Genomic DNA, 22,050 nt, shown 5'->3' with positions numbered 1-22,050 from the left:
AAGGGTAAAGTCAAGATGATCCCAAGGCTGGCATGTTAGCTGCCTCTTCCTCTCAAATGTCTTCTCACACTTAGACTACAAACATGCTCAAGTCTCTCCCATCTGAAAAGAAACAAAAACCTTTCCTCCACCTGTGTCCTGCCCCACACTTCCTGACACCCTTAACCTTTAGCTGTCGCCCCCATCTCTTTGGTACGTAGCCGAAGTCCTGGAAAGAGAGGGCTCCTTAGCTCCCCTTTCTCCCTTCCCTCACTCCTGACCCCCTGCCCACCCCTAGGAACAGATTCCACAAGGCAGGCAGTGTCCCCTGACAGACAAATCCAACTCCTCAGGCTTTACTCTCCGGCCACTGTTGACCATTCCCTTCTTGCTTAAAACTTCCCTTGGCTGTGGCAATATTACTTTTCCGTGGTTTTCCTCCTCCTTCTCTGACCAAATATTTTCAATCATCCTTTACAGTCTCTTCTTTTCAGCAGTAGCTTTCTGGACCTTTGCCAAAACATATACACCCTGAATGCTGGTGTTCCACAGCCTCCATGCTTGGCTCTCTTTTTTTCTACGTATTCTCCCTGAACAACTGCACGTCTGTTAGACCCTTCTCCAGATTCTGATATCATCAAAATACATACAGTTGACCCTTGAACAACACAGGAGTTAGGGGCACCAACCCTCTGTGCGGTAGAAAATCCTTGTATAACCTTACAGTCAGCCCTCCGTAGACGCGGTTCCACATCTGGGAATTCAACCAACCGCAGATCCTGTAGTAGTGTAGTGTGTATTTTTTGAAAAAAATTCGAGTATAAGTGGACCCGCACAGTTCAAACCCATGTTGTTCAAGGGCCAACTGTATACTGTTAACCTCCAAATAGATACTACAGCCCTGACTTCTTTCCCAAGTGCTAGATCTCAAAGTCTGTCCATCCACTGGACATCTCCGTTTGAAGGCACATTCAATGTGTCTAAACTAAGGCTCATAATCTAACTCCCTAGCCAGGTGTACTTCTCCTCTGTTTCCTTTTTCTGTCAACGGCACCATCCCTCTAGTCATCTGAGTGAGAACCCTCAGAATCATTACTTATCTTTTCTCCTTTATCTCTTTTATATTCTCTTGTTCACAGGGTCCTCTTGAGTCTACCTTTCAAATATGTCCCTCCTCTCCATTCCCATTGCTACTGACTTAGTCAAATCTTCATACTGTCTTACTTCCAGTGCACTAGCCTCTCAACTGCTCTCTACCTCAAACCTTTCCTATATCCATGTATCCCACACTTTATCCACTAAATCTATCTTCTACTTTTTATTTTTAAATATTACTAAAGTAATTCAGATTTCTGGAAAAAATGATAGACTGAGTTGATGTGGATTTTCCTGTGCTCCAAACAGAAAGAGCTAAAGAAGGAGTTAAGAAACCACAATGAATAAAAAAAGGACACCATGAAAAATGAACAGATAGATCTGAGAAAGAGCCAAATAAAACTTCTGGAAAAAAATAATAGTCATCGAAATAAACAACCCAGTGGACAAGTTAAACACCTAATTAAACAGTAGATGAAGAGTGAACTTAGTTTACTGGAAGATAAATGAGGAAATTTCCCAGAATACATCACAGAGAGATAAAACCATGGGAAATATGAAAGAGAAGGCCAAAGACATGGAGAATAGAATGATAAGGTCCAGTAGACATCTGATAGCATTTCTAGGAGGCAAGAGAGAGAAGGGGGGAAGAAGCAATGTTTGAAGTGATAATAACTATATTTTCCAAATTGAATATGTAAGATGAATCTCAAGAAGGAAATCAAAATAAATCCACACAAAGATATATCATAGGGAAATGGCAGAACACCAAAGACAGAGAAATCTTAAAAGCAACCAGAGACAAAATCAGGTTACCTACAAAGTAATGATAATAAAATTGACAATGGACTTCAGTAGCAAAAATAGAATGTCAGAAGTAATAGAATATTTTTGAAATGCTTGAGGAATAAATAAGAAAATGGAATTCTACTTTTAGCTAGACAATCATGCAAATGTGAAGGTGGAATAAAGATGTTTTCAAAGATATTTTATTCATGGACTCTTAACAAAAGAACTTTTAAGAGATTTACTTCAGTGAAAAGAAAACAACACAAAGAATAAATAGGATGCAAGAAGCAATAGTGAGCAAAGGATGGAAAACATCTTGGTTAAGCTAAATAAACATTTACTATAAAATTAAGGTCTACCAGGGGAATTAAAGACAAGGTGGAATTAAAACAGGCAACAAAATGGAAGATGGGAGAAAAGTGGTACAAGAGAAAGGGTGGTAAGGTTTGTGTACGGTTTATGAAGAGAGCAGAAGAACAAATTACCTTTAAACTGTGTTATATATGCAAGCTAAAATTCCCCTGCTAAACCAGTAGAGGGGAAAAAAAGAGAAATAAAGAAAACTCTAATAGAAAACAGGAAAGGAGGAAAGAAAAGACAACAAATACAAAATAAATTGTTTTAAAAAAACAAAACACGTCAGTAAAGTATTTAAAATGCAGTGCTAAAGTGTATTTTGCTCTTCTTCATTGGCTGCCTACAGGATGAAATGCAAACTATTCAGCTGAATATGGTAAATCCCGTTATGAGTTGGCCTTGACAACCTATCTAGCCTCATCTAGGCCCACCACTACCTTGTGTGTATCTTAATTCGAGCCATGTGTACTGGTAGTTCCCTAAGCATGGGATCTGCTTCAAGTCTCTGATATCTGTTATTCTGTCTAGAATGACCTTATCCCCTCTTCTGTACTTGGCAGGCTCCTACTGTTCTACAAGACTTTTCCTGAAACAAACAAACAAACAAACAAAAAAACAAATGCTTTTCTGTGATAGTCTCCTTGACCTCCACCCTCCTGGGCACAGTAAATGTTCTGTATTTCCATGGCACTTCTGAACATACCTCTGCTGGCCAAATTTCATTATAGTATAATTATTTAAATGTCCTTCTCCCTCACCTTGAGCTAATTCATCTTTGAATCTCTGGCACCTGGCACCCAGCAGGTTATTTCATAAATGCTTGTTGAATAAAAGATGAATATAGAGAATTTCTGAACAAAGTAGGAGGTTATTAGCACTCAGCAGTTTTCTCGGCTTTTGCAGCTGTGTCTTACCTCCACAATGCTCTTGGTCACAGTAGATCTCCCTCTTCGAAGTTCACTGGCTTCTCTTTCCACAAAACAGAGTGGTACTTTTCCTACAAGGACCAGAGAATCACTAGTGTCTGGAAATATAATTTCAAGGCCCAGATCTTCCAGATTTTTGTGGTAACACCTAAAGAGAGAACCTCAAATGTAAAAGAATTACTTCATTCACATTTCAGTATCAGTTCCAAATGCTTGATAGTTTCTCAAAAGCTGCCAAAAGCTTTAAAACGTACAATATTTTTCTCACACTCATGGTTGTTTATTTAGATTTTATTATCAAATTTCCTTTTTGAATTACAGTAACCTTCATTTTGTTTTTCCTCTTTTCCGTTGAGAGAATCAATTTGTTTCTATGTCTTGTTCCTAAATGTTTTATTCTTCACTGAGGAATTGCTGACTTCTCCTTGCTGGCACTTAAAGACGTTTGGCACAAATAAAAGGGTTAAGAATGTTTTGAATCAGCACTAAAAGCAGGGAGATAATTAACAGCGGGAGGAACTGAGAAGTCCTAATTAACGGAATGTAAATAAATGGATCTGCCTCTAATATAAATTATACCCCAGGGAAAAAGATTTATTGGCAGTGGCATATTCCCAAACTTTAAATAAATTTAGAGACAATTCTCTCTTTTTTATTTCCAATAATTTGTGCCACCCCGAAGTAGGAAAATGTCCTATCTTGTGACTCATTGTATGATTTGCCCCCTCCTTGTGGCCTGGTGTTTTACTTTCTTCCCAGTATGATTATGGTAACAAAAACTAAGAATCTAGAATGTACCAAGGCAAAGCAGAATGGAAGCAATTACTGCAGTAACTTCACTTTCAGAAACAGCACAGCATAAATATTGACCGTTCCAAGAAATGGTAAGAGTACTCTAAGCCAACTGTTGGAAAAAATTATCAGGGAAACTCTATCCTATACTCAATAGCTGTGATATAGTGGAAAGAACAGCATTTGGAGTCAGACGACCTGCATCTGAGTGCCTGCTCCACCACTTAAAACTTGTTATGACCTTGAACAAGTCATGTAACCTCTCTTGGTCTCAGTGCCTCAACTGAGATAAGCAACAATAGTTATGCTTATACCCTGGCCAGAGAATGTACATTAGCAACATCACAACCTCGTGGTGGTACTAACGATAAGAGTCTCCTTTGTTCCTCTGTCACTGTTATCTCTAGTGGAGGACTTATAGTGGAAGACAGTAATTTTTTTCGACCAGAGCCTGGCGGCTGTTGCTTCTCATAGGAACCTATTGAGAGAAAGATGAATGGGTTAAGAGCAGGAAGTGAAGTCTTCCAGATTCAGATAAAAACGAAGACACAGTCATGGAATTATTATAATGCCTAGCAGCATGTTCAATGTTCAGTTTTAGGCTTTGAATTTCCATTATTAAAGTCAAACCAGTAAATATCTAGTTTGTTTATTCATTTTTGCAGTATTTTCTTAAATAAGAAATATAAGACTTAATCTTACATTCAAATGAACAATGCGATGTTCCTGTAGATAGTCAACAAATGTGGTTTCAGTAACAGAGGCTGACTAATACGGATTACTGGGGAGATAAAAGGGGTTTACTTCACAACCCAGTGGCTCAAGAAGGCTCCCTCATTCTTCCAGAAGGATTTCCCAGGCTCTGAAGAGAACCAGTCAGTAGTATTCTCAAATGGTCCAGGGCCTAGAGCAAGAAAGTTTTTCTAATACTTTTTATTGTATCTTTCCCAACTCTTAGGTCTTCATTTTATAAGGAAAAGTGAACATGGAAGTAACATCACTGCCATTCTAGTCCATGAAATACCTCCCTAGGTCCTCAACTAACTCTACAACATTTGGGTTTTTTATTACTTGACCACAGGAGTAAAGATTTTTCTGGTATTTTACACCTTGGGGAACAGACTGCCTCATATGAGAAAAATGGGTAGCAAAGATTAAAAAGCACAGATTGATTTTGGAAGAATGCATAACAAATTAGCGATACAGGTTGCCTCTGGGGAGAGAAACTAGGTTGGATGAAGGGCAAGGGTAGAAAAGAGACCTTATTTTATTCCCTTTTGTACCTTTCAGACTTGAGCCTATTGGATTATACTACCTATTCAAAAACACATTAAATTTTAAAATAAAAACAATATATTGGGCCTTCTGAGCTGCCTGGTAGTCTCTGCCTGATGAACTGTGAAGGTAAACCAAGATCACATGGGCATGTGGAGGGGCATATCTTTGTGCTGAAAGTTGTAATAAAGTAGCCTAATCTTTAGTGTTGATGATAAGGATACAGCAAATACGCCTTTGACCATGTGTTAAGACCCACATGTTTGAATTAGTAAAGTGAACTACTGCCTTCTTTCAATTATAAAAGAAGCCATACCTGCAGGCTTCAGCTTCATTTTTTCTTTACCGTTTTTTTTCAGCTTCATTTTTTAAAAGGTACGATTCACCTTTTTTCACAACAGTCACAGTTAGAAAAACTCTTTCAGGTACATTAACTCTGCTGGGGAGTCTCGAATCTTTCCTAGTCCTCAGCAGATCCTTACCAATGGTCAGCTGCTCCAGTCGGATGCGCTCATGGGCAGCATGCTGGTCCACCAAGACCAGCAGGTTTCCACCTAGAAGACCAGCAAGCACCACCGGGTTTCAAATTCTCAGGTCAAGATTAAAATAATCATGTTGTGTTGAGGGAGAAAAAGCTTAATTCAAACTATTTAACAACATGAGCATAAGAGAAGCATACAGACTGAGCGATAACAACTGTATCTTTTATTTCCTAAAAAGTTAAAGTTACGGGAAAAACTAAAACAAATGTATCCCTGATGAAAAACTCTTTAGTTCATTAGTATTTCATTTCTAAAACATGGTGAAAGCCCTACATTCTCAATGTTTAAATACTGATTTTGCTTTATTAATTCAAATTTGATACAATGAAGGATCATTAAACCACACATTTTATAATCAGCTGACCTTGATTCGCAAGCTGCCCCAGAACCCATGAAGCATTCTACTACACTTCAGATCAGAGGTCAGCAATATTTTTCTGTGAAATGCCACACAGTAAATATTTTAGGCTTTTGGGACACATGGTTTCTGTCACAACTACTCAAATATTCCTTCTGAACCAAAGCCGCCATAGACATGTGAATATTGTAGCTGTGTTCCAATAAACTTTTTACAGACACTGAAATATTAATTTCATATAATTTTAATGTGTCGAAAAATATAACTCTTCCTTTGCTCTTTTTTTACTATTTAAAAATGTAGTATACCTGAAACTAATGTAACACGGTAAATTAACTACCCGTCAATTAAAAAAAAAAAGTAAAAACCATTCTTATCTCCCTGGCTGTACAAAAACAGGTTATGGCTGGATCCGGCCCCCAGGCCACAGTTTGCCTTGCTTTAGACTCGGGCTTTGCAAACTCTGAACAGCAGACAAATCACCTGGGGATCTTATTAAGATGCAGATTCTGATTCAGTAGGTTAGGGGTGGGACACAAGATTGTGCGAGTCTAACAAACTCCCAGATGATGTTATTTACAGACCTTGATTTTGAGTAGCAAGGCTTTGCACTCTCAGGTGCAAGAGAGAAGCAGAATGTCCTGACCCCAAAGCCAAACCTACAGGGAAATAAATCCCTTTCTCACTGACAGGAGGACTGATCCTCTATTACATTCGTACATCTTTTTAGCTTGTAATTTTATTACTTTTGGCCAAAGGGTTGAGGTTTATTGTTACTGATTATATTGAAATAAAAGTTCTCCTCTTGAATTTGATCAAACTAGATAATGCCTGTTTTTCCTATTTCTACTAAAGATTAAAAAAATTGTTTGTATGACACCATCAAATTCATGGCTAAGAGCTACTGACTTGAAAAATAAAAAGATTATGATTTTTCTGACAGCATGTTCAACCACAGAACAGGCCCCAAAATGTTGAATTTTAAACTCCTTTGAGGATAGGAGGAGTTGCAGCTGGTTGTGATGAATACTGAACATCCTGTATTGGGCAGAACAATGGAATAAATAATAAATTATGAGGGAGTAACCTCAAACTCAAAACCTGAGCCAATGTGAATCACCAAGAGTCAGGGACCCTACGAAATCAATCCTGCACCTGACTCTGGAGGAATGATTTATAGTCTACAAAATGTTCATGATATTTTCCATTCATTGAATGGAGCAGAATATATGAAGGTAATTTACTCATGTCAGAGCTGTATTTTTGATATTCCAAAATAACAGAATAGAAGCTTCATCAGGGCAAGGATTTTTGTCTGTTATATTCCTGGCATGTATAATAGCACTAGGCACATAACAGGCACTCAGTAAACATTTACAGAATAAATGAATGAATCCTTATTCTTTAGAGGATCATAACTGAACAACTGTATTTTATTATAGGTGGAAACATGCAATAAAAAATGCCATTATATGGCATTAATTTCACAATAATGTAAAACAATAGTATATTTAGCCATTAAAAATATGTGCAAATATTAAAATAAAAGTAACTCAATTATAGGAATAGGTTGCTTTCGGTATTTGCGAACAACAATAAAAATACTTACGTTTTGATTTCGAAAAACTCTTTATATAAGAGTACTCCTTGATGGCAGCTAACCAATACCGTAACAATCCAGAATCTCAAGAGCAATTTAACTGTCTGGGGATTTTGTGGCTACACCCGTCTCAGGTGCCATTAGTAGAGATTTTGGTATTAAACAACAAAGAATTCCAGGTAATCAAAACTTTAGAAGACAATCTATTCCCTTTCTAGAAGTAGTAAGACTACTAGAATTTGACCTTCACTAATTCTATATTTATGATAATTACGACCAAACTTTTGGTTACTTTACCTTTGATCTGTGATGACATTTACTAAATAAATTTATACTGTAAACAAGATAAAAAAAAGAATATTTTGAAGTACAAAGAGAATGAACTGCTTTCAAACTTTAGAAGCTCTCGCCTGCAGGTCTACCCATCGGGAGCCACCTCCTCCAGTGGTGCTCAGGACTCAGCCACTCAGGCCTTTTCCAGAGCCTGACAGGATCAAGCATTCCTTGTAAATGGCTCGAGAGTCTCCCAGTTAAAAAAAAAGCCTCGCACCCTCACTCTCCTTAGTCCCTCTTCCATGTCACAGATTTTGGAGTCTCTCCTGTCCTATGTCTTCTCTGAAACAGCTCTCGTCTGAAGTCCCTGACCTCCACTGTCTGGAAACCTAGCAGATATTTTTGGTCCTCATCTTAACCTCTCGGCAGCACTTAGTACAAAGTCTTGGCTTTGCAACACAACCTTTGCTTGTTTTCTTCCTATTTCTGTTGTTTCATAACCTCTCTTGCTGGTTCACCCTTTCCTACCCAGCTATTAAATGGCGGAATTACTCTAGATTCAGAATCTCTCTTCCCCTCCTCACTCTTCATTCTTCTTCTAGGTGATAAAATATATACACGTGACTTCAGTGACTGACTTTATGCTGACAGCTCGGACTTAGATCTCCATGTCAGAATGCTCCTCGCATCCTAGACCTGTAATATTCCTGACACATTCTTGAACACTTCAAAGGGGTTTCAGGCTGAACTCATGATTTTCACCCTTCTTGCCTGCTTCTTCTCCAACCTCGTCCTCCTGCAACATCATCCACTCAGTTACATAGGTCAGAAAGCCAGGAGTCATCTTTGATATACCTTCCCCATATCCACTCCATCACCAAGTCCTGCTGACTTTATCTCCTAAATATCTTTCTCTCTAGGTCACCCTGATCCCAGCTAACCATCATTTCTTAGATATTGCAACATCCTCCTAACAGTCTCTCTGCAGTTACTGGGACTCCATCTCGACACGCGCTCCAGGCTCCACACTGCAGCCAGAGCAGTGTTTTCAAAATGCAAATGTGATGTGACATGTGCCGCTGCGAAAACAACAATAAAAAAGCCTCCAGTTGTTTCCAGTTGGTGTTGGGAGGAAGACAAAGCTTGTAATTGGTCTTTAAGATCTGGCCGCCACCTACTTGTCTAGCCTGTCTCCTGCTCTCACACAAGGAAGGGCTTGCCCTGCTTCCTATCACTGAAGGAGAGGAAAGCACAAATTGCATATTATCCCCTCTGCCCAGAATACTCCTCCCTCCTTTCCTTACCTAGTTAACTTATACTTCAGATCTCACTTTACCCACAAAACCTTCCCTGACCTCCCTACTAAATCAAATCTCCCAATACAGATTCTTACAGCATCTTGTTTCTCTCCTCCATAACACTAGAGTTACAATTTTAATTGTTTGTGTAACTATCTGTTTCTCTTGCATGAATATTTTCTCCCACCATTGTATCCCTAGCACAGTTCCTGGCATGCAATAGGCACTCAATCAATATTTGTTGAATGAGTTAATGTTATTATTTACAAATTCTTGTTGTTTTATTAAAGCAGGTCACCAAGAGATTATATGTAACTCTTGATAAATCTATCAGAGTTCATCATATAAACTTTCTATTATTATAAAGGGAACACATTAAAACATTATTAAAAAGTCAAAGACTATAAAATATTTAAAGAGTAAAAGATGAAATTTCCCCTCTGCCCATTTCCATTCGCACTCCCAAGGTAACCACTCTTAATAGTTTAACATGTATATACATGTCTATGTATATAAAACTAAATGTACTTTAAAACTGTTGTTTCATAATATTAATTTAGATTGGTTTTTCCTAATCTGTCCAAATCATTGAAACTGTGTCGTATATTAAAAAAATAACCTTAAAAGGAGGTTGTCAGAAGACCAGCTGGGGCTTCCCTGGTGGTGCAGTGGTTAAGAATCTGCCTGCCAATGCAAGGAACACAGGTTCGAGCCCTGGCCTGGGAAGATCCCACATGCCGTGGAGCAACTAAGCCCGTGCACCACAACTACTGAGCCTGTGCTCAAGAGGCCGCAAGCCACAACTACTGAAGCCTGCGTGCCTAGACCCCGTGCTCCACTACAAGAGAAGCCACCGCAATGAGAAGCCCACGCACCAGAACGAAGAGTAGCCCCTGCTCACCACAACTAGAGAAAGCCTGCGCATAGCAACGAAGACCCAACGCAGCCAAAAATAAAAAAACCAAACAAATAAATAAATAAATTTAAAAAAAAAAAAAAGAAGACCAGCTGGTTACTGAGGCTAAACCTCATTCTTACCTGCCTCACCATTCTCTTCAGTCTTAGTGCTCATTACACAGGCAATAAACTTGTTATCCACTTGCTGGAGAACCTGCCATACATTCAAATAAGTGGTACAATACTAAATAAAGATTAACAAAGGCTTATCTGCATAGAGAGAGACAAAACTGTACTTAATTTAAAGTTGTTTGCATTATAACATTCATATCTAAGACTGAGGACAGGTGCTGATGAACCTGAGGGAGTCATTAGGAAGGAAAAAAGAATAGGCAAGTAGAGTGATCAGAAGACAAAAGGAGAGACTACAAGGAAACAGACTGAGGCATCTAAGAGGATTAATGCTAATAAAACTTGCAAGTAGATTTGAAATGTTCCCAACAGAATGACTCTTATTAACAGGTGATATGACTAGAGATTTATTAATACGACCAGAGATTGCTAACAAATAGGTCTGAAAAAAATTTGGAAAATGTATGCAAAAGCAAGGAAACCCATCTTGTAGGAGCTAGTCCATTAAAGCTGTAAGTTAAAAGCCACCGGTGGCTTCAGACCTTGGTGGCTCTGCTCTGCCTAGATCGGTCTAACCTCCTAATTTGTTTCCATACTTAAAATAAGGAGATGAAGACAGCCTGAGTGGCGTAGAGAGAGGGCAAACTAGAAAAGCAGATGAGAGAAGGGGTCCCTTCTGTTAATGGAACTCCTCAATCTGGGGTCTCCTAAGCCATATCATTTGTAGCCTCATACAATAGAGGGTCATTTAAAAAGGGGCATTGTTGCACAGTTAAGGACAATTTCTCTACATTACTTGGTTGATTTACAAATACAAATTATTGTCAGTATAGAAAGTCAATATATAATCCTTGAAACTGTGAGCCTGAATCCATAATTCATCCCTCCAAACCTGCTCACACTACAAAGGACACTTTTATCTTTGTAATTATAATTAATCCTTCGCTTTTTCTTCTGATGATAAAAGTTTCAGTAAGATTAAAAAGAACACATGTGCCTTGACCAGGATGGTCTATATCATCAAATAAATCCAATTTCACAAGAGTTAGTCTAGCTTAGGTTTTATATATATATACACACACACATATTTTAATGAGATTTTACAGTCAATCTTTTACCTGCATGGAGTGAATCATTTCTTTGGTGAAACGATAAGGATACAAGATGTTGTGAATTTTAACTGCTAGGCTCTCAGCCTGGCCGCTGCTAACGTCAACAGCAACCTAGAAAGACCCAGATCAAACGTCATTTACACTGTAATCTTTTATGTCTGCAGAACTGTTTTACCCAAGATCTCAAAGTGCTTTACAAACATTCATTTTCACAGAACCTATTAGAGGTGGGTTGAATTCAGGAAACTTATAAAAATTCAAAAGGCTTTATGAATTATTACTCTTAAATAATAATTTTTGCTTATACAGAAAATTACTGACAAACACCAATACTTTCAGAATAACAGTTTGCCTGCGCTTCATGAGCAAGTCCTTAAAGACATCTTAACCGATGAATCAGTAACAAATGCTCATATACGCTACACCTGTATTACAACACACAAAGCGCATTGTGTGATAACCCACTGAGGAGAGGATGCATACTCAGGTCCAGTGGTGAACTGTTCCTCTAGCAGATTCACTGCTTTACCTAATGATAACAGTTTTTATTACCACCACCCTAAATACTTTGCCAAAGCTGCAAGTCAGGGTTTCTGAGAGTGGTAAACACACTCACTATTCACAAAGTGGTTACACATGTATAACCCAAAATGTCCGAGCTTCCAAACTGCTGTGAATTCTGATTCCTCCTCTCTACAGTAAATATTAATTTCCAAATAAATTATTTGGAAACATGCTCACTTGCCATTCATAATTACAAATGAATATAGTCATTCGTGTCCATACCCAATTTAAATGAAATTCAAATTTTTAAATAACAAGCAAAGAAAAATTGCTGCAGACCTACCTCTGGATAACGGGCAAATACTGGGTTGTCCCATTCTGAGAACAAAGACTGAAGCGATTCGGGACCAACAGCTCCGTCCCCAGTAGCTACAGCAAAAGGGGACAAGTAAAGTTGGCATCAAGAGCCTCAGGGAAGTGGGTGAATGGTGAATGGTGTCTCATGCTTGGTGTGGTACAGCCTTAAGACCAAAGATCAGACACATTGTCCCCACATACTGCAAATGTGCAGCGTTTGCTGTATCTCTAAATTGTTTTGATCTGTTACTTTTTAAACTAAACTTGATGACTGTATCTTCTGGCACTATAGCTTTTTCTCCAAACTATTTGCACCAGATATTTCAGAATACAAGTCCAGAAGAAAAACCAGTTCAAATTAGTAGCCTCACTTTTTTTAGGTAAAAATATACCTTATCTATTTTTAGAAATGAAGAAAAGAAAAATGATAAATGTCTGTAGCTTCTTTTGCAGATAAGAATTTTGCTTATATAAAACTAATGCAATATGGACTCAGCTCCAATCTTTACAAATAAGAAACATTTTCTCAATCACAAGGCACCACAGACTGCATGATCACACAGTATTGACCTCGTCTGGAAAAGTAATTTCTGATCTAAATGCATGCACTGAATTACTTAGTTCTGCTGTTAAACAGGACTGTGGGGAATTCCTGGTTCCAGGAAGGCACAGCTGGCACTGATCAAGCTCAATAACACAACCCTGCTTTGTTTTCTTTAAGCTAGGTGGCACAGTATGTACTAGGTGTTCTGGCAATCTCTGTTAATGCCCCTACCTCTGTTATTCTGTCTCATCACAGTCCTCTCTTCCCGGGCTCTAGGAAGGAAAGGAAGAACAAGGTCGCTTCTAAAAGGATGACACCTGTACTGAGATCCTAAATATAAAAAAGAAAAACCTAGACATTTGAACTCAAAAAATAAACTAGTAAAAAATTAAGTTACATAAAATCTCTTTCTGCACAAACTGAATTAAGACATAAGGCAGACTACTGAACAACAGATTGAGTCAGAAGTTCTTTAATGAAATTATTCTGCTAACTTAGGAATCTGCATTAATGCTTAGTCCTATTAGCCATCTATATCAGACAGAATGAGGAAGAATAGATCCCCAATTTTCATGCCTCTTATTCCCAATATATGTGTCTCTCTATATGTGTGTGTGCCCAGTGTGTGTCTAACATTTATCTCATCATATTATAATTGTTTAGATGGCTGTCCTCCCTAATAGACTGTGGACTCTTGAAAGCAAAGCCAGTTAATCTGCAATGTGGCAGCTCCAAACACAGTGTGAATGACCAGCAAATGAGTGAATAAGTGAATAGATGAATGAATGAAAGGTTCACAACTTAAATTCCAAAATCCAGTAAGATCTGGCCCAAATTCTACCCTCCTCTCTGAAGGATGATAAGATTTGAGTTTTAGGAACAATGTTGAATTTGACAGTTTTGAACAGGGGCAAAACATGATGAAACTATTATTTCAAAAAGATAAACGTGTTGGACAAAAACTGGAGAGAGATAAATTCAGAATGATAAAAGTAAAGTGTGAGGTGAAATAAGGTTGTGTCACTATCAACAGAAAGGACAGCGTTAAAGACATTTTAAAGAAAAAACTACCAGGGCTTGAAGACTTGACACTATTCCTTAAAATTACCTTTATAGATCCTCTCTTCTGTCCAATTAAATTTACCTCTTAACAGTTCATCTCATGTGATGTTTTTTGGGTGGTTCAACAAGTCCTACTGTTCTGCTTCGCACCAGCCATTTCCAGCCATTTCCTCCCCGTGAATGGAGGGTGCTCGGAAGCCATCTTTTCTTCGAACTAGTTTCTAGACCCTAACTACTTAATTTTTCATGATGAATCTCTGACTTAACATGACTCTCAAAAGTTCACCACAAGACTTGCTAACGCAGGCGTTGAGCAGGTTGAAGTGTTTTACACATCTAGATTTGTTTAACAATAGCAGATGTTTAGGTTGAGCATGGCAGCCAAGATTGCCCCCCTTTGTTTTAGCAACAACCATCTCAGTTTAATGTGATCCAGTTATTTTTTGTCACCATATCAGAAGCAGTTGCATTTCAGGAAGATGAGGTGCCAGTGCCTTAGATTTACCTCTGATAAGCATTCACTATAAATCAGGACACAAAACTACATACGTTGAAAAACACGTGTGTCTTTACGAGCCGTCTGCTAGTCTCAGGAGCAGTACTGAAGAAAAGGGTTTTCTTCTATTTAATATTTTGAAAGTTACTACAGTGATTATTTTTTTTACAAGGAAAAAAACTGGAAACCATTGAAAAATAAAAGCCTTATTTAACCTTAAATAAATCAGAGCCTCCTGTTAGAGATACTTATCCTAGGGAGAAATTATAAGTTAATTTGCAATTACCTTCATACTATTTACATTCTTTTGCAACACTCAAGACTTTTAATACAGATGAACATTTGCATCATCCTGATGCAAAACCAAGATTATTGCCAGATGGAAATCAGTTTTACCATCTCCCAACATCTGGCTCTCAACACGCTGCCAAAGCAATGTCACTTTTAATGCTGACTGAGACCTGGGAACTCAGAGTCTTAGCCTAGGCCCCAATGTTGCCTTGTGGTCTGATCTAAAAGCCACATTACTATCTTTCTGAATAACAGCCACTCATACAGATCAAGATTATTAGCATATGTATTATAATAAAGTACATTTGCAAAGTATGATTATAAAAATACATACTTAAACTATATTCCCCAAAATTTACGGTCAAGTTTTTTTCTTTAAAAAAAAAAAAAAAGTTTATAAATATACCACTGTACTGAGCCCTAGATTTTCCTGGGAAACCTAGGATGATTACAGGATCATTCTGGCCCTTTACCTGGGAGCTGCAGAGAGCAACTTCCAGAAAAATACCACGCTGGCATTGCAGGTGCCTTTAAAGACCAATTTCTTAGAGAGTTGTGTGTTTGGGAGAGAGGGGAAAGTGGGGTAGGGAAACACTGTAGATCTTCTCAACTATCAATAGCACCATTTTCATTAAAAACTGTCTCACCCTCTTGCACATACCTACACCCATAGACACATATACATATACTTCCATTCTGTATCATTCTTTCACTGTATTTTTATGTTTAAATAATAATAGACCTGGAGAATTTTCACAAACATTTTATAATTAAGCTTCAAAATATTCTATCTGCTGAGATAATCTCTTTGAACATGATTATCTTACTCCTTAGCCATTATTTCCACCTTCCAAAGCATTCATGCCAGTGAACACCATATACTTACCATTCTCAAGTAGAACATCCACAGCCATAGTTGTCAGGTCTTTAGTACAAGCAGCCCGAACGTCCTCAGTAGGAGCAGTGAATGTGCTAAGTCCTGTTAGCTTGTTGATGTAAACCATTCTTCCCAGGGCTACATCAAAATGCTGCTGCCAATCCAAAGAACATGTGTTGGACTCTTCATTTTCAGAACAAGTTCTTGCTATAGATTCCTCACTCTGACAACAAGTTCCATTTTGGCCAGCTGTGGAATCTTCTCCGTGACTCACTAACATTCGACTCGGAGAGTCAGGACTTCCAATCTGTTGTTCTGAAGCTATAAGAACATCTGAATCCTTACCGATAACTGTAGAATGATCATAGGGCAGTGCTAAAGGAGTTTCTGACATCACAGAGTTCTCTGTTGTATTGTTAGAATATGTTTCACTGTCTTTATTGAAGGGATTACCCTGTGTGACAGAGTCCGACATTGGGATGTTGCCACTTTCTGGTTTTTTATGCTCATTTTTAAATAACTTACAAGAATCTAGGGTTAACCCACTGGACAAGTCACTGTCTTTCCTACTGGAATCTGATTGTGAAAGTTCATCAAAATGACTCGTCATCTCCATTGTTTGAGTCTCTCTTTCGGAGCCTTTCAATCTGGATAATTTAGAGGCTAGTGATTCAGGTGACTTCTCAACATCCAAAGGCTTTCTGTTAAAATGAGATAACTCCTGTAGAGGTATAGGGCTTTCTCTTAAGCAAGGCATCTGTTCTTCCAAACAACTGTCTTCCTTGGAGAATGGTAACTTTTCTGAATAAAACATGTGACTTACTGGTTGACAACTACTATTTGAATCATCATGTTTCATAGTAGTGATTTTACAAATACCAGAGTTGTCTAAGTGGTTTTTGTCTTTCCACAGAATGTCAGGTTCAACCTGAGGATTGAGATCGGTAGTGATTTCTAAAGTGATATTTTCCTCCACTTCTGTATTCAGAGGATTTTTAATCTTCCCATATTGCCTCTTAAACTTCTCTAAAGATCCTAGTTGTGAACTTAAGCTTAGTTTCTTATGAGCTATGGGTTTGGCAGAACAAATCAACTTACCTGTTTTCTCACTACCATCTGAACCATGTCTACCCCGAGTGAAAGAGGATGTGTCAGGTAGTAAGCAACCTGTGTACGATTTTTTACTACTTTCCTGAAAAACAGCAAAATTTTTATAAGTTGCTATAGGTTTGTTCTCTAGCCCATAACTTACATTTGTTCTGCACAATCTTTTGTTGGGCAGTTGAGCAAATTCTTTACTTAAAGTGGTGGTTAAATCTTTGGTGTTTGGAGTCTCAAATGAATGGCATGTTCTATTTCCAAATGTTTCTTTGGCACTCACAAGACCAGGTTGAACATAATTTTTAAATAAATGTTCTGTTTCAGTTGATTTAGTTTGCTCATTTTGTACCACATGAGTTATGAAACCAGTGGAACATAATTTAACTTGCCCATAACTAAAAACATTTATTCTTCCACAATTACTAGGTTCTTCTTTTCTTTTCTCTTCTCTCTGAGCACCATGTGCTCCCGATAATGTTGTCTCAACAGGCAGAGGCTGGCATCCCATTTCAGTAGCATCTTTAAATCTCTCCGGTTGATTCTGAATTCTATTCTTTTTCGGGATGTTGGCAGCCATGCCATTAGCAGTAGTACTTACTTTCTGTATTTCTAGACCTTCTCCACTCCCCTCAAAGTGATAAAGTGTCTGAAAAGGGCTTGCAGACATTTCTGAACTGGCTCCACATGGATTTTCTGAAGAGTTAAGTTCCAAGCAAGATTTTTTATGTTTCTCATTTGCTCCTGATTCTGATGCTTCAGCTGTCTCTTGTTCTAAGATCCTTGACTCTGAGCAAGCGCTATCTTCGTTTTGTAAAGATGACTCCATTTTACTATGGGCTGGCCCATCGGATTTGTAAGTGTACAAAAATGAATCATTTGTCTTTTTTCTGATAGCTTCCGAATCCCTAGAATTCTGTGTGCTTATGTTTTCTACAGGAGCTTTTCTTTTCACAGCTTTTGATTGCAAATTAAACATTTCACAGGAATCCAAAATATTATTACATGCTTCTTGGAAATTGACCTGGTCACACTTCTCATCGGAGGACACTTGCTTCTGAAGAGTGGCACTAAATGAACTAAACTCATTTTCTTCACTAAATTCCTTAAGGTCTTCACTTGATAATTCCACAAATAATTTTTCTTTCTTTAAAAACATTTTTACTCCTTCCTGAATACAAACCAAAACAGTATCCCAGTTCTGAAACTCAATCAGAGTTTTTGCTGGCTCCAGGCACACGTCATACTCACAGAAGTGGCACTGCATGTTGATTACATATATACCATGGAGTTCTGGGTTAGACCGATGCCGAGGACTTGAATTCGTTTGCCTACTGGCAGAGCCGTTCTTTGGCTTGCATATAATGCTTTCTTTCCTTAATAAAAAGTCAATGAGTTTATGCAACTTTGTCCTTAAAACTAGCCTCTTGTTCACAAACAAAAACTGCATATTCTTATTATAATGTGCTTCAGAGCTGATATAGCCACTAAGCTCAAACTCCTTATATTTAAAATCTATTTCTCTTAACTTTTGGGACTTACCCAGTCCATAAATTTGACAAAATCGGGAACATATGTCTTTGGTTTTAGGGAGCTGAAGAACCATGGAACCAGAAACATCATTTCTCAAAGAGAAAGAAATGGAAGGGTGCATGAGTGAGAGAGCTTCTATCCTCTGCCTAACCTTCTCAAACTCCAGTCTAGGATCCATGCATTTCCTCCTTACAGGTAACTGATAAAATAGGTTATATACGGTGACTGTTGTCCCAGCACTTGGTCGAGTCAAGTCAGCTTCACAAGCTTTCAGGACTTTTCCATTCTGAAACAGCTTCACAAAAGTTTTCATTGACTTGTTTTTCTTGGATGAAATTTCCACAGCACTGGCCATGTCAGCTATACTGGCCAAGGCCTCCCCTCGGAAACCATAAAACCTTGGGTTCTCCAAGTCCTGTACAGAGTCGCATTTACTAGTGAAATAACGATTTCCCACCTTGTCTACGTCATCACTCCCCATCCCAAATCCATTGTCTATCACCTGAACTTGGAAGGTTTCCATGTTTACCCTGACAGCCACACATTTTGCTTCAGCATCGATACTATTGAGGGCAAGCTCCTCAACACACTGGCCTAAGGAGCATATAGCCAAACCAGAACGCAACCTGGCTTGTACTTCAACTGACAAGCACTTGATCATGGCAGGTAGAAAGCTGGTGAGAAAGCCAGGCACTGGTTCCCTTTTCTGACTGGAAATAATTGCCTACGGGAGGAAAAACAAAACACACACACACACATTTAAAGCTTCGGAGTTACACGGCATCAACCATTTCTCTCAAGCTTTATAAAGAAATATTTGAGGTAAATGAAATCTCTTACTAAACCACATTGTAAAACAAAACAAATTATAGCTCTGATCTCTAGGCAGATCACACAGCTCTTGTTTGGTGCAGTGATTTTAACATCCAAAACAGCATTCATAATTTCATAATTTTTACTGCTCCTCTCTAAATCCCATATGCCCTAAAGTGAAATCATAATCACACTTGAAGTTGACCTGCAAAGACATGTTCAAAATGCTAATCACTTCACCAAAAACAGATGCCTAAATTACACTAAGAAACATTAGCTAGAAATTCTTCATGAAAAAAAAGTCCAAGCTAGTTTCATAACATTTATACATTACACAATAACCATGACTTTTAGAAAAAACTTATAATGAAGTGTTAAGACACTGTAATAACTAGGGTGAAGGAACAAGAGGAAATAAAATCAAATTATGTCAAGAAGAGATTAAGATTAATAATAGTAATTATTATTATTGGCTAAATGTAGTTATCTCAGGGGAAACAGACTAAGAATGGGAAAGGATAGGACAGGAAAATTCCTTGTCATTGTAAGCCGTTCTGTATTTGATTTTTAAATATTGTTCATGTATTACTTTGATAAGTTTTCAGAAGGCCCTTACTATTATTTTGTATTTTGGTCTTTACAGATGGCTTCAAACTACCTTGGCAATAATCATGATGGCAAGGGGCAGTTTAAACTTGATTTTAAGTTTTCTGACAGGTAAAAAAAATAAGATTATAGTGCAATTAAAGGTCCCCTCCCTTCACAGCTGAGAGCAGCATGGGGGGGACCTCTCGCAAGTGGTAGGGCTAGTTTTTCAAACCCGGGAAAATCAGAGCGATAATTGCAGATCTGACGATTTCTAACATCATGAACTTTGCAGCTGGCAAAAAATGAGAGGTAAACGTTTAATAAGTATTCCGACTGCTACCCAACTCAACGATTTCCTGATTATATCCCAGTCCTTTCAGGGCTCCTGGGACAAACGGGACGACTCCATCCGGGTTCCGAGCTAATAAGAAAGCATCGGGGAGCAGGGCGGAGGCCGCCTACCCCGCCAGACCCAAGCTCCACCCCCATCCCCTCCCCCAACTGGCAACCAGAAACCCCAGCCTGCCCAGGCTCGGGCGCCCCGCTGAAGGCAGGCCAGGGGGCTTCCCGGAGCCCCTGCGCAGCTGGCCCGTAAGGTTGGCCCGCAGCGGTCGCCAGGGCCCTTCTAGTGGTAGAAGAGCTCCCGGAATCATCCTTTCGTCGCGTGCTTTTCCCCAAGTCACCTCGTATCGCGCCTCAACAACTCCCTGACACCAACCGCCTCGGACGCCGGACGCGCGCACGTTGGCTCGCAAGGCTCGTGCACGCGAGGTTCACGCACGCGCGATCCCGCGAGCATGCGCTTCTTAGCTGCCCCGCCGAGAACACCCTCTAGTCCGTGACACCCCAATGCGCATGCGCACCAGGTGTTCCCGGCTTCGGTACTCACGTGTCCCAAGGTCTCTTCTCCCTAGTACCCCGAATTCTCAATCCTTTTCCCGTTTTAGCATGGCGTGAAAAGCTGTTTCTAGCAATTTTTACTTGTTTTTTCTTCTTTCCCCTTCTCTCATCTCTCCTTTGCACGTACGACCATTTAATTCAATATATATTTTATTTGCTTATCGTCTATCTTCTCTCACTAGAATGTAAGCTATATGAAGGTATGGATTTTGTCTATTTTTGTTTGCTGCTGTATCCCCATGGCAAGAACAGTGCCTGGCTTATGTTAGGTACTCAGTTAATTAATAAATCCAAAGCCTTCCATCTAGAGATCTATAGTATTATTTCAGAGCTGGAAAAGACCAAGAAACTATATAGCTCTATTCTTAAGTTACAGATGAGGACGACAAGACTCCCTTCATTGACTTTTTTGGTATCTTCCCAATACCACCTAAGCTTTCTTTTCTAATGAATGAGAGTGGAACTCTAAGGGCATTGTGAGAATAGGTGTTATGGGACTCGTTAACCAACCTACAGTTTTGCTTTGTCCTGTTTTCATTGAAACCTTGTATTTTAAAAAACTGGAATTTATGATAAACTTGTCAAACTCAATAAGCATTTGATATATACTTTTTTTTTTTTTTTTTTTGCTGTACGCGGGCCTCTCACCGCTGTAGCCTCTCCCGTTGCGGAGCACAGGCTCCAGACGTGCAGGCTCAGCAGCCATGGCTCACGGGCCCAGCCGCTCCGCGGCATGTGGGAGCTCCCCGGACTGGGGCACGAACCCGTGTCCCCTGCATCGGCAGGCGGACTCTCAATCACTGTGCCACCAGGGAAGCCCTGATATATACTTTTTTTAATGGCTGACTAAACCAAATCAGGAGATATCTAAGTCTGATGAAGCAAAATGCTTATTGCTTGTATTAGTTTGCTAAGGCTGCCATATCAAAGTACCAAACTGGGTGGCTTAAACAACAGAAATTTATTTTGTCACAGTTCTGGAGGCTAGAAATCTGAGATCAAAGTGTTGAAATGATGATTTCTTCTAGGGCCTCTTTCCTTGGCTGGTAAAATTGCTGTCTTCTCCCTCTGTCTTCACATGTTCTTTCCTCTGTGCACACAGGGCTGTGTCCAAATTTCCTCTTCTTATAAGAACACTGGGGCATATTGGATTAGGGCCCACCCTAATGACCTCATTTAACCTTAATTACCTCTATAAAAGCCCGGTCTCCAAGTGTAGTCCCATACTGAGGTATCCAGAGTTAGGACTCAACATATGAATTTGGGGGGGGGGGGATAATTTAGCCCATAATATCAATTTATGTGAATTCCTTACGCAGAGGACAGGGATGACAGCAGAAACTCCAGAAAATGAAAAACAATTGGTCCAAAATATCATTTGAACAGCTAACAAACTGAACTTGTGGTATTTGTTCTTATTAGGTACAATTTCCTGAAGAAAAGTTCATGGAAACTATTAAAAAGAAATGATTAAAAGTAACTGCTTTTTCTTTCAGACTTCTTTAAATTACCTCAAAATTCTCTTCCCAAAGATGTTTATTAAGTAAATACCTCTTATTTTG

At 38.9% G+C, this 22,050-nt stretch overlaps 1 protein-coding gene across 6 annotated transcripts in view; it reads right to left on the bottom strand.

Annotated features, from left to right (window-relative positions):
- Nucleotides 1-20,363, bottom strand: part of MLH3 (mutL homolog 3) — a 28,044-nt gene extending 7,681 nt beyond the window's left edge. The window contains exons 1-9 of one of the 6 annotated variants that reach the window (XM_024737750.1): nucleotides 20,272-20,363; nucleotides 15,566-18,911; nucleotides 13,062-13,160; nucleotides 12,273-12,358; nucleotides 11,432-11,536; nucleotides 10,323-10,395; nucleotides 5,696-5,767; nucleotides 4,305-4,416; nucleotides 3,135-3,294 (exon numbers count right to left, since the gene is read on the bottom strand). In XM_024737750.1, coding sequence (XP_024593518.1) covers nucleotides 3,135-3,294; nucleotides 4,305-4,416; nucleotides 5,696-5,767; nucleotides 10,323-10,395; nucleotides 11,432-11,536; nucleotides 12,273-12,358; nucleotides 13,062-13,160; nucleotides 15,566-18,848 — 3,990 coding nt within the window. In that variant the 5' untranslated portion in view covers nucleotides 18,849-18,911; nucleotides 20,272-20,363. The remainder of the gene's footprint in view (nucleotides 1-3,134; nucleotides 3,295-4,304; nucleotides 4,417-5,695; nucleotides 5,768-10,322; nucleotides 10,396-11,431; nucleotides 11,537-12,272; nucleotides 12,359-13,061; nucleotides 13,161-15,565; nucleotides 18,912-20,271) is intronic. The other 5 variants (XM_024737751.1, XM_024737752.1, XR_003002224.1 and 2 more) reach the window with 5 other exon arrangements.
- Nucleotides 20,364-22,050: the final 1,687 nt, after the last annotated feature.

Source organism: Neophocaena asiaeorientalis, unplaced genomic scaffold, assembly GCF_003031525.2.
Source record: "Neophocaena asiaeorientalis asiaeorientalis breed wild unplaced genomic scaffold, Neophocaena_asiaeorientalis_V1.1 scaffold49, whole genome shotgun sequence".
NCBI lineage: Eukaryota > Metazoa > Chordata > Mammalia > Artiodactyla > Phocoenidae > Neophocaena > Neophocaena asiaeorientalis.
Note: the sequence above shows the minus strand (reverse complement) of the source record. Positions and strands in the feature narration are given on the sequence as shown.